The 12783-nt window shown below is 39.2% G+C and overlaps 1 protein-coding gene across 1 annotated transcript; it reads right to left on the bottom strand.

Moving 5' to 3' along the window:
- Nucleotides 1-1792: 1792 nt before the first annotated feature.
- Nucleotides 1793-5400, bottom strand: SNAI2 (snail family transcriptional repressor 2). Its single transcript, XM_084507596.1, has 3 exons — nt 5120-5400; nt 4017-4562; nt 1793-3085 (listed from the first exon to the last, which is right to left on the bottom strand). Exons 1-3 carry the CDS (start codon nt 5196-5198, stop codon nt 2904-2906), a joined length of 807 nt encoding a protein of 268 aa, XP_084363722.1. The 5' UTR covers nt 5199-5400; the 3' UTR covers nt 1793-2903.
- Between the last annotated feature and the right edge of the window lie 7383 nt (nt 5401-12783).

Here is a 12783-nt window from a genome sequence, read left to right as displayed (position 1 = left end):
AGAGATGAGCCAGAAGAGCTTCTAGCCTTTCCCATCTTTGTGTTTTATGAGTACAGGTGTTACAGGCATGCAAAGTAGCATATCTTAATTGTCATCTCCAAATCAGACCAGTTCCACTTGTGTTTGGTTTAGCATACTGTATTTTGATGAAGTTTTCATCTGATTTCCCTTAAGGACAACAGCAGCATTTCCATTCACTCAAGAAGTCAAGTTCTTATGCTATTTCATTTGCTATGGGCATAGAGAATTTAAAGTGTGAATTAAAACAATGGAAAAGCCTTTATATCATGAGGTAAATAGTCACAGGAGAGCAAACTTAGAACTTTGACAGTACAAATAGCTGTTGACTGCCACAGCTTTACTTATACACTGGTAAACTTCACTCTGGGAAGAGAAAGCTGCACAAAGAGCTGCTGGAGCCTATGAACTTCAAAGTGAATAACATGGAAGTGCAAATCAATAGAGTAACCACATGAAACTTTTCAAAGGTATTTGATGCCTTCAAATGTTCATTTTAGAAAGTTACCTTGCAAATTCCCACTAATACTATTTTCTTGAAATCCCTAGTTATTTCCTGAAAAAAAAATAATAAAATAAAATAATAACTCCTACAGAATTGTTCTTATAACACTGAGATTTCATCAAAATATGCTTGGAGAATATGAAAAACTTCATTTGAGATTTTTTTTTTCAGTACTGTGTTTCCCATGGAAAAAAAGTTGCAAAACTTCTGTCATGAACTTATTGCCTAAGTTCTTCCAATGCAGTCCTGCAGACACACTCCTTAGAGGGTCTCCACAGGAGGAGACTCAATACAGGTATCATCTGTAACTTTATTTTTATTTATTTTTATTTTTTTTTAATGTACTCTTTTTAAAGAAATCTGTAACTTGTGTATGTCCTACTGTAATCTTCTCGTTCATTGGTTGGAATTCTGGTTTTGTTATCTTTTGCTTCTCCTAGTAACATAGTGTAGACATACTGCTATTGAGATTGGACGCCAACTAGTGTTTATTTGTTTTCTAGCTATGTGTATGGTTAAAACTTGAAAATACTGTTGTTTTACGCTAGTCTGTAATAATGAGACATGATTTGCTGAAGTTGTAATGCTTTTATGTTATTTAGAACTTGGAGTCCTTAGTAAAATCCTCTGAATAAAAATATTTCTGATTTTTATTACTGAATAATTATTTTCTGTGATATACTAGCTGTTATACAATCATAATACATTCACTTGACAGTTCTGATATGTAAGATACTTTAGCAAAATAACTTTACTATTTCCAAAATGACCATATAAATATCATATTGTGACTTAAAGACGACTTTAAAGAAGCATGCAAATGCTGCTGAAATCCTGTAAGGTTCCAATGACTTTAATGAACTTTTAATAAGGCCCAAATTTCCTAATGTTAGTATCTCAGGAAAAGTATTGTAATAATAGTAATAATTGTAATGCTCTAATAGCATTCTTTAAACTGTTTAAATTCTTTAAAATGCAAGATTTTTTTTTTATAATACTTTTGATAAAATATATTTCACAATATGGTCATACCATTATAAGTAACAAAAAGGTAGAAGTGTTTTAAAGTAGTGATTCCATAAATATATTCTGTACTGTTCTAAACGTTTGAAAAATACAAATGAATATATATATTTTTCCTAAAGTTGTGAATTAAGAATTCACTTTCATCTTCATTTTGTCATGTAGAGACACTTGCATTTTTCTGTATTCCATACCCTTGTTAATCCAGACATGGTCCCTTTATTTAATTAGAACAAACAGCAGAAATCTTATTTAAAAATGTTTATTGTAAAAAAGTGGCTAGAAAAAAAAAACACATAAATTTCACTTCACACTTTCTTCAAGTTATCTATAGATGCTGCTATAGGCAACAATTCACTTTCATTCATAACACATTCGGTCATATAAAAATAAAAATATTTACATTATGTCCACATACTTTACAAAATCATCAATAAAAAAGGCACTTGGAGGGGTAATGCTGAAAATATTGCATTTCCTTTGTGCATTTAAAAAAATAATTGTCAAACTCCCATGAGCCCCCTCTCTTGCACTTATTCCCGTTTTTAAAAAAGATTAAAGTTTAGAGGAACTATTCCATATTCAAAGATGGCATGCACCAGGAATGTTTGAAGCTACAGTATTTTTTTAAAAAGGCACATGCAATTAATTTGTGGCTTTCAATTTTTCATACATTCTCTTACATGTTTTCTTTTTCCTCTCTTAATTATGCAGTTTTAAAGCATTTCAGATCATTAATGACGGCCTTGGCTTTTAATAAAATAAAAAATAAAAAAAAAAAAAAACACAGCAATGAATAATATTAAACATTTACTAAGGTAAACTTGGAATACTTTTTAAGGCACCTGAGATAAATGGTGTCTAGTAAAATTCACTTGGGTAGTATTTTTATCAAAAGTTCCACTTAAAATACTGTTTCTTTGGTTGAAATGGCTTGGCAGGAATGTATTAGTAACTTTGCAGCCTTTTCTAAGCAAGAAAAGACTACATACATTTGGCTTCATCTCTAAAGAAAGCTGATAATGCTTTTTCCTTTAGATCTACTTGAAATGTCATGCATCATGTCTTTCCCCGTATTTCAGAGTTCACACTTAAGAATGTGAATGTGTGACTGAACAGAACTACTTAAAGCTCATTTCTACTGACATTCTAAGTTCTCCCACTATTTTGTTTATTTGCTTGTTTTTTTTTGTTGTTTGTTTGTTTGTTTTTTAATGATTTTTTTTTTTTGGTGTTTTATTTTTTTATTTAGTTTTTGGCTGAAAAGTAGAAAAGAAAATGCCTTTGGATTTCCACTTATCATTTGAAACAGGAGTGGAGAAATGCATTGAGTCCAGGTAAACATTGACTGCATGACTCAGTGTGCTACACAGCAGCCAGATTCCTCGTGTTTGTGCAGAAGAGACATTCTGGAGAAAGTTTTGGAGCAATTTTTGCACTGGTATTTCTTCACATCCGAATGGGTCTGCAGATGAGCCCTCAGATTGGATCTGTCTGCAAAAGCCCTGTTGCAGTGAGGACAGGAAAACGGCTTCTCTCCTAAAAAGGAAACATTAAGTAAAAATACAAATAAAGCTTTAAAAAAAAAGTACATTTAGGACAGAAAAAACTCACTTTTATCCTAAGAAACAAGCAGACAGAAATGATTTGTTATAATAAAAAACGTGTGTAATAAAAGATCAGGCCACAGATACAGCAGCTTTCAGCACTGCTGACTGTACTTGCAGAACTCAGGCTTTCAGAATATACTGCTAAGCACAGTCTCCAAAGACAAGCTGCTGACACCTTCTGTATCTGCAGGTGCAGGCAGTATTTCTAGGTTGGGCTCCTCCCAGCATTTTCAAATATTTTCATGGCGTCTTTTCTACTTAGCTCTGTGTGAATAACTTGGAACCAGGCTTTGACTGAAAAGCAGCAAACAGCTGTACAGACATTACATTGTACCCAGTGTTATACTGAAGATCATGTTTTTGCCTCAATACAAAAAAATTCTTTGGTGATGATGTGTTTCTAATTCTTAAGGACTTGAGATAGCACATGCAAAACTTGCCGTTTGCTTAAGGAGTCAATGATTAGACTCATGCATTGCCTTTCTGTTTTGCTACTTCAGAGTCAGCTGAAGCCTTCTTAAAGTTAGCATTTTCCAAAGCCTGAAAGTTAACATAAAATTCTTAAAGCAAAACCTTCAGCTAGTGGAAACAAGCTAAACCATCCTGGGATTATCAGAGGAGCGATGCTGATCTATGCCAGAATATGCCACACAGTTATGAGGCCATGCTACACTTTCCTCTCACTCAGGCCCCCAAAAGGAAGAATTTGCCCATTTAATGATATATTTGAAATTGCACATATGCATTTCAAGGTCAGTCAAGAAACAGTGCTTTTTTTCTACCTATAGGAAAAAAAATAATCAGAAAGGCATTCTGATGATATAGCAACAACAGCCTGCAATTGTAATGGTTGCTCTTACCAGTGTGGGTTCTGATGTGTCCCTGAAGCAGCCAGGGTCTGGAGAAAGCCTTGCCACAGATCTTGCAGACACATGGTAGTGTGTGGGTCCTGATGTGCATCTTAAGTGCTCCCAGGCTGACATACTCCTTGTCACAGTACTTGCAGCTGAATGATTTCCGAGACTGGGCATCACAATGCAGTTGCTTATGTTTGGCCAACCCAGAGAAAGTTGAATAGGTCTTGTTGCATAAACTGCACTGAAACTTTTCAGCTTCGATTGCATGGGGGTCTGAAAGCTTTGACTGGATTCTCTCTTCTTCATCACTAATGGGACTTTCTGAACCGCTGTGATCTTTGGAGGAGGTGTCAGAAGGTGGAGGTGGGCTGACTCTTCCCAAAGATGAAGGGTATCCAGAAAGTGGAGAGAGGTCATTAGGTAGTGGAGACGGTAGCAGCCCGGTTGTAGTCCACACAGTAATGGGGTTGTAAGCTACAGAGCTCAGGATCTCTGGCTGTGGTATGATAGGGACTGGATAGCTTTCATACAGGTATGGGGATATAATCACTGGAGAAAGAAGAAAATTTTAAGGTAAGAGAACTGAAAAGTATTTCAGAAGGCAGCAAAATTAACATTTGTGGGATTAAAAAAAAATGCATAAATCAAAAACTCAGTATGGTTGTCTGAATATAGGGAGGACTAAGGAAATACTACTTGATACATACATACTGATGGGTAGAGACAGCATTTGAGTTACAGTTTGAGTCTCTTCAAGGCAGCATGCTCTTTCTAAACCTATGCAGCCTGATACACCGAAGCAGTGAAACTTCCTGAAGGAATTGCATAAAAGTTTCAATTCCATTTCCAACAGATGTAGAACAGGAAAACTCCAAATCCTCTTATAATAACTGAGTTCAAGTGGATGAGCAAACTTTGTGATTCATTCTGAGGAGCACTGACATATTTCTCAGAACTCTCTCGTTGTAAGCAAAAGATAAAAGAGCTAGCAGTGAACTAACCCATTCTCCAAAGCCTGTAAAAGCAATCCCACCCCTCCTCTTTACCACCACACCATAAACACAACCTCAGAAGCAAAGCGGCGGCCATCGATCTCGTTTTGTTACCTGTATGAGTGTCCAGCTCGCTGTAATTTGGCTTCTTAGATGAATTGAAATGCTTCTTGACCAGGAAGGAGCGTGGCATTTTGAATGCAGGGTTTCTCCTTCTTCCAGAGCCTCCTTTCGGATTTGTGTAACGGTGCCCAGCTGGTGTGCAGCACGCACGCACACTATCACTGCTGGTGCATCGGTCCCTATCGCATTGTCTGCCCCGCGCCGTCCATGCACTCTGCTTGTGTAGTGGCAGTGCAGAGGCGCCTTGAAAAGTGCTGTAAATACCCACAAGTCAGGTGCAGGGGGGAAGGGTTTTCCGCTCCTCCAATCACTTCTGGATGTTCTCAAGCACTTTTCCAAACAGCCTGTTTTTTTGGGAGGGCTCCTCGCAGGACGGATCCAATCCCTGCTCGGAGGCTTTGCTTCAGGTTTCAGCTCCTCCCGCTGGAGACAGCTGTGAACAGAGGAGCTAGTCTGTTGTCAGAGCACATTATCCTGCTGCAAAGTGTATGTTGCTTTTCAGAATTTCTGTCTAGAAAACCGTGTTGGTCATAGTGTTTTCTCTCTCTCTCTCTCTTTTTTTTCATTATTATTTAATTTAATTTAATTTTTATTTATTTTATTTTTTAAAAAAGGTCAGTTTACTGGTTCAGCTGACCCTCCTTTTTTTTTTTTTTTTTTTTTTTTTTTGTTCTTGGGTAAGTCACGTGTACTAAAAGACTTTTTTTTTTTTTTTTTTTTTTTAATCTATCTGTTGTGTAAAAATTTATCTGTCTGGTTTCCAGATGCTTGATATAAGAATTACAATGGAACAAACTGTTCATTAAGAGCAGAAGGGGGGGGACCTTACAAGATAACAAACTAGCCAGCAGAGCTAATGGAAGGTTTTGAACAGACTGTGTGCCGCTCTGTTTGGGAGCTGCCTTTGAAAAGTTGTGTTCAGGAAATGCTGGAGACTAGCAGCATGCTTCCCTAACCTGGCCCTTCCAGGCAGAAAGGCCAGCAAGATACTTCAAATGAGTCAAAGCAGAGGGAGCAGCCCATGAAAAGGCGACATATTTCAGAGCTGGGTGATAGGTTTTATATGTTACACACATGCGTACTGCTTCAGACTGTCCATATGATGGATACTTTAATTTTTTGCTTTAAAAATCTGCAGAATGCAAAACCCCGACCTTTCCTTCTTTGGGAGTAGTTATGTCACTCTTTTGCCTATCCTCTTAGAGCATTGCCAAGGAAATTTTCCTAATTATCCAAAGCAGTCAAAAGATGCACAGATAAGCAAAACCCCCAAAATTATAGACTGGGTAATTTAAATGTCTCTTAAATGTAATTCTCCATTAGTATATTTAGGACCTCTTGAATTCCTATGAAGGTATAATCTGAGTTATGTATTTCATTTAGGATGAAAGTCTCTCAAATGTGCCACAGAATTTTCTGGTTATCTAGATTGATTTTGAGAAGCCATTTAGTCACAGATATGATTTTTAATTTTAAAACATTTGCATTTTGAAAATGTGGACGGCTGAACACTGGTGGATTTTTAACAGACCACACTTTGACTGAGTCCTGCTCTGTCCTCCCCCCCTCTCTCCCCCCTTTGCGTCTTAACTCCACCTGCCTGGGCACATATTGGTATGCCGTGCCGGCGTGCAGCTAGGGCTCTGTCCTGTTGGGAGGGGTGTTGCACAGAGACCACCCCAGCCCTTTTTTTTTTTTTGCAGCAGGTGTTGGATTAGAGACATGAAAAAAAAATCTCTCTCTGGTTCTGTTAAGACACGTAAGAGCAAAGTGCTTTGTCAAGCTGCATGACTTCTTAATCTTTGGGATGCCAAAACAAGTGCAGGGAAAGTTAGCCATTTTCAAGAACTGATTAAAAAGATTCAGCTGTTCAGTGTCTAGCTCTGGTGTGTGTCAGTGGAAGGTGTCACATGGATTTCCAAGCTGCAGGGAACACACCCAGACTAGGGAAGGAAAGGGAAAGTGGCAATGAAAGGGACTCCCAAGTTACCTGCTTTATAGCTGGGGTGGAGGAAGAAATGCAGCTCTTCACAGCACAGAAAGCAGTGCTGGCCAGAACACAAGCTGTTGCTTTCCTCCTCCGTAAAAGAATGAAGAAATCTACAACACATTTTTGAAAGGGGTGTTTGTGGCACCGGTCCCCTCTCAGCTCTTCCATCTGAGAAGTACCCGTCCCCCGCCAGCTCTGGGAAAGCATTGCATTTCAGGATGTGAGGCATTAGTCTGTATCTAAATAGTCTGTTACATGAGCTGTGATTCAGACTTTGAGCTGGTTTAAGTTTGTGTGTTGAAATGAATGGAGCCATGCAGATTTTCACTGGCTCGAGATCTGTTCCTTTGTATATTTGTTAAAAGTAAAGGGTCTGATTCACCAGTGAGGTACTCCCTCTCAGGGCATTTTCACCAGCATAACACCGGAGTGATGCAGTTTAAATTAATTGCACTTATATAAATCACAGAAGCGTAAGCAGTTAGCCCACTGGCTGAGCTGATTGAAGGATGTTAGGAATTGGATAGAAGGCATGTTATTACACGGTTCTGAAAGGATATTAGCAGTACATACTACCTGAGTGAGGTCTGCTGTCAAAAAAAGGGAGAGTCTGTGTGAGGGGTGGGTGAGTCAGAGTAAACAGGTGTTCTGGGTGTTTACGGCAAATGTGGATGAGAGGGCACTTGCCGACGTGCAGCATCCATCCCTGAGCAAGAAAGGAAACACAAAGGTCGAGCACAGAGGGTGGGAGGGTTCCCGGGTGGGAGGGTTCCCCTCAGCCGAGGAGCCAGGGAGGTGCAGGGCTCATGGACGGCAGCGGATGCACCCAACGGCTCCTGCTGCCTGCGGGCAAAGCCTTGCGTCCACCTCCAAAAAGTCAGGCTGAGTGCTTCCCCTGTGCATTTTACAATTAGTTGGTCTTTCGAGGCTTCTTTAGGTTGTTACTTTGAAAGCTGGTGTAAAGCTGTCTTGCTAATGCCACTGTACTGCTAATTGCTGCTCTGTGAAGCAGGTGGGAAGTGACCTGAGCACATCCGTTGCCTGAAAGCTTGGTATGTGCTTTGCACTGACAGCCTGGCTAGGCCCAAAGATTCAACCATGTAGCAGATTTTATTTTTATTTTTAAGACCAGGACACTTGCTTATGTGTCTAAATAACAACTTGTGAGCCTCAGTTTCTGAGAGCTCCACCAAATTCCTTTCCTGTCAGGCTTTCTGAGAAGGGCAGCAACTTTTGTTAAATGGCTTTCTGGAAATGGAAGGGTGCCAGAACTGTGTTTGTTATCAAAGAGGGAAGAAAGACCCAAGCTAAACCATTACCAGCTCAGTTTTTCTCATTAAAAAGTTTATGTCCTTACCAAGCATCAATTAATAGCAAGATTGTGGATCAGAAAATAGTAAATATCTGGATAAGTCACAGCAGAATCATGAAAAGTAGTTTTAGAATGTTAAGTGAGTTATGCTGGATCACTGTTCCTAGAGTAGACTACATTTGTCTGGCAGCAGACACAGCAGTGTTGAACATGTTTTGCCTGGGCCTGCCATGGAGCCCATGGAAGGTAGTGCAGCGAGGTTCAGAGGAACCCCCAGGAGGCACTGAGCCCAGTGGAGCATACCAAAAATAGCTCTGGAGGGTTACTGATGCAGGTGACAACTTCATCCCAGGAGGGGCAAAAGCAGAAGTAACTCATGCTTACAGTGTAGCTCTTTCAATTTATAAGCTTCCTTCAATCCAGAGGAAAGAATGAAATGGTTATTATGGAGGAAGAAGAATTAAAAGGATATCAGTTTTCAATAGCCAATAATATGTGGAATATATTGGCAATTCTTCAGTCTTACTCTGTGCTTTCGTGTTTCTCCTTTAGTGCCAGCTGGTATATCCTGGGAAAGTAAACCAGAAGTGTAACTTTTGGAGGCAGTAAAGGTTTAGTAGACCTAAAAGGTGAGGAGTACCTCAGCTGTAATTATGTTGAATGGCTGAGAGGGGTAAGCCTGAAATTAACAGAGTAGAGAGAAACAATTAGGAAATAGTATTCCTTCCCATTGCCCTGACTTATATACCTTAGTAAATTTTTTTGAAACACATTTTTAGGAAACATTTTTTTTTCTCATGTTTTACTTCATCCTTCCAAATTCTGACCAGAACTATGAGCAGAAATGGCAGCAACTTTAGAGGGACTGGTATGAAATCACGTGGAACTTGCGTCTTGTATACTTAAAGTTCAATGAGTCAAAAGAAATCTCTGCATTTTAGAAAGTTCTTTTAGTTCCAAGTTAAAATTCTTCATATTTTGAAGGTTTCACACCAATTAATAATTTTTTTTTTTCTTCTTTCTAAAATCAGTAGCCTTAAGTCAGAGTTATCAAGTTCAGTTATGTAATAAGATCTAAACTTCTGACATTAAGTGAGATTAAAAACCAAATTTGCTTTTAGGACATGTTATAGAACTGTGTTCCTCTGTGTTTTGGTTTATTCAGGTTTGTAATTCCAGTTTAAGCCTATTAAAGAAACGATCATTGAACCACAAAGTCTGATTCAGTCTCAACTTTCAAAGTTTTCAAAGTCAAGAAGCTTTGAAAAGGGTGCCTTAGAGGTCTAAGCCCGTCTGCAATGTTTTATTTATTTCTTTATATATTTATATACATATGTAAAAAATGTTAATTGTGAGGAAACTTGCCTTTATTAGTAAGATGCAAAATGGTCCCTTTTGGACCAAGTAGTTCAAGCAAGGCCGGCTTCTGTGCGCTTTCCTTCACACCTGTGGAACTTCGCTGACTTAAGAGGGTTCAATTTAGAGTCAATTTAGCTCATAATGAAGGAACCTGGTCATAGTTCAATTTTCCTACATTGTTTCTACATGAAGATATTTTAACAATGGGCCAAATTCCCCTGTCATTCCCATCTGTAGTATCTCCACCGGCTACAGCTGAACTATTTCAGATTTACTCAAGCAGAACTGAGATGTGATTCTAGACCAATAAATACAGCTCTGTTTATGCATGTAGTACTGTGATAAGTATTTGTTAACCGAATGCACTGTACATCCCCGCTAAACTATCGCACTCTGAAAACAGATGCTTTGTGCATCGCACTCTGAAAACTAAAAAGCACTGCATTTTACTGACTTTCCAGCGTGCCACTGGAATAATTCAGGCGAGAAACAAAGGCTGAGAGGAATGGGAGGCTGGAAGCGAGCTGGGTGCCGAGCGAGCGTTGTGCGGGGGGAAGGAGCCATCTGCTGGGCGCCGCTGCCGGGACGGGCACTGCGCGCTCCCGGGTGAGAGCCGTGCCCGCCGCCCCACCATGCGGCCGCCGAGCGAAATGGGCGCTTCGAATCAGGCAGGGATCACCTCCTAGTAATCTAGTAATCTGGTAACCCCGGTTTATCATGGTTTGGGGATTTCGATCTTAATTTTTATTACTGTTTTTCTTTTTTTTCTTTTTTTTTTTTTTTTTTTTTGTCTTTATTGTTTGTTGACTACCTCAAAGTGAGAAGCAAAATCTCATTCAAGACCCCTCTGTGGTTTGTGTGCACAGATGACAGAGACACACAGATTTGTAAATTATTTTACACGTGCACATGCATACATTTATGTATCTACATATGCTTGTGTTTGTACATTTCATTATAATTGTGAGACTAATTCAAACATAGACACTTAAATCGCATGACAAGTATGTGTGGGAGACAACATGTTATCCCTATTTTGAAAATTACTAAATGAAGCATGAAGAGGTTGACATTTTCAAAAGCTTAATTCTTAAGTGTATTTTAACTATGCCTTCCTGTAGCCTCTTCTCCAACAGCTTATGCTCCTTTCTCCAAATGCTACACAACATGGTGTATCATTTCCTTTTGCAGCAAATGTTACTGCATTTGTTTAAAGATAAAATAATAAAGGATTACACACACATATAATATATATAATTTTTATTAAGAATTTTTTTATTTATACTGAGGATATGACCTTTATCCACAATCCACTGCAGTGTTGTAGATTTTCGAATACAATAAAAACTCTTTCCCTTGTTATTTGCTTGTCCCTTTACTCTAGTTGGTGGAGTACAGTGCTTGGATTTGGCCACCTATGTTTTGCGTAATGTCAGTTATTATGTTCATGCAAAATTCTTCATACAATGATTGAAATGTTTTTTTCTTGTCTTTCCAGAGACATTTATGGTCCTCTCCAGTATGCCCTACCTTTCTGACCACATCTTCAGGTTCCCCACAAAATTATTTTCTGATTGACTGTCCTTGAGGTAGTTACTGCCTGCCAGAAATATGCAAAACCCATCTTTGTATACCCTGATGTTAAATTGTCTGTGTCAGTATCAGCAAGTTCCCACCTTTGGACTGGGTTTAAATGTCTATGTGACACCTCTTCTTGGTCACTCTTCCTCCACACCTACCTGGTCAGCTACTTTGCACTTTTTCCGATTTCTTGCTTTAAAAGTGCAGGAAGTTTCTTGTGGTCCAATAGGCAAAACTGGTTCACTTCTCTCCCTGCCAGCTGTAGCATGTGTAGGAAGAGACTGTAGTTGTTGACATTCAGTTTTATATCATGGCTGCCTGGCAGCCATGGGGCAGCATGCTGTGTTCTGGGGGACAGCAGAGATGTCTCCTCTGCTTCTCAACCATCTGTTCAGTGCTCAAAAAAGCATGTGGCATATCTGCCACAGAAGGCAACTTTCCTGGGCTGTATCTTAATTTAGTGGATCAGTGAATGTTTCTTACTGTTTATTTGTCAATTTCACATCTATTTGTTCAAACAAGTCAAACTCCTAAATTCTTTTCTGTCTGTTTAACTCTTGGCATCTCAGTGGTATGCACTGGTAACAGTTGGGACATTTGTCTTTGTGCTTCAAAATGAACCGATGATGTCATGTCATAGAGCCAGCATCTCCCTTTCAGTGTAAATTCATTTTGCTCTGGCAACAGAAGATGAAATGTTGGTATTGTTTCTGTGTTACTTCTTTGTCTCATCCTAAGGCCTTCTGTAACCTATGTATGTGCCTCAAAATCATGGTAGTGTTATAAGGCTGATTCTCTATCTGTACTGACTATTCTTAATTTCCTCATTTAATATTATCACTTGCACACAGAATCCCAGGCAAATGCTCTAGAAGGCTACTCTTTTAATTTCTTGGATTGCTGTCAAGAACTTGGCCTTTCCATTTCATGGGGGCTGTTCAGAAGTTCCCTGTACCCCAGAGACTTCTGTTAGTGAAGCCCTGTGTTCTCCTGAGCTACAGCTTCTTTGCATTCAGACTAGTACTCTGTTTCTGGCTTTGTTAAGCTTGATAAATACATCCTGCACTACCTTCTCCTATCACCTTATACAGTAACTGTTGCCAGCTGCAGACCTGATGTCTGAAAGTCCCATTCTGTCTTTGTCTGTTATCACTGGAGTAGCTTTGGGGGTAGGCTGATGTCTGGAGACTTTTGTTTCTGCAGTGGTACCTGGAAAAATGCACAGCACAGACTGTCAGTGGCCGGGTGATTCAGCACACCAGAACCTATTTTCAACATCACAGTCGGTGACCTTTTTAGTCCCAGACAAATCAAGCAATATATCTTCAAGATTACCAAGTAGCAACTCCTTTGCTGTGCTCTGTTCCTTGATGGGAGGTTTCCCAAACATCCAAGATATTCTTGAAGGCTTTT

The sequence above is a fragment of the Aythya ferina genome, assembly GCF_964211825.1.
Source record: "Aythya ferina genome assembly, chromosome: 2".
In the NCBI taxonomy this organism is placed as follows: domain Eukaryota; kingdom Metazoa; phylum Chordata; class Aves; order Anseriformes; family Anatidae; genus Aythya; species Aythya ferina.
The sequence above is the reverse complement of the archived record's forward strand: the minus strand, read 5'-3'. Positions and strand labels throughout refer to the sequence as shown.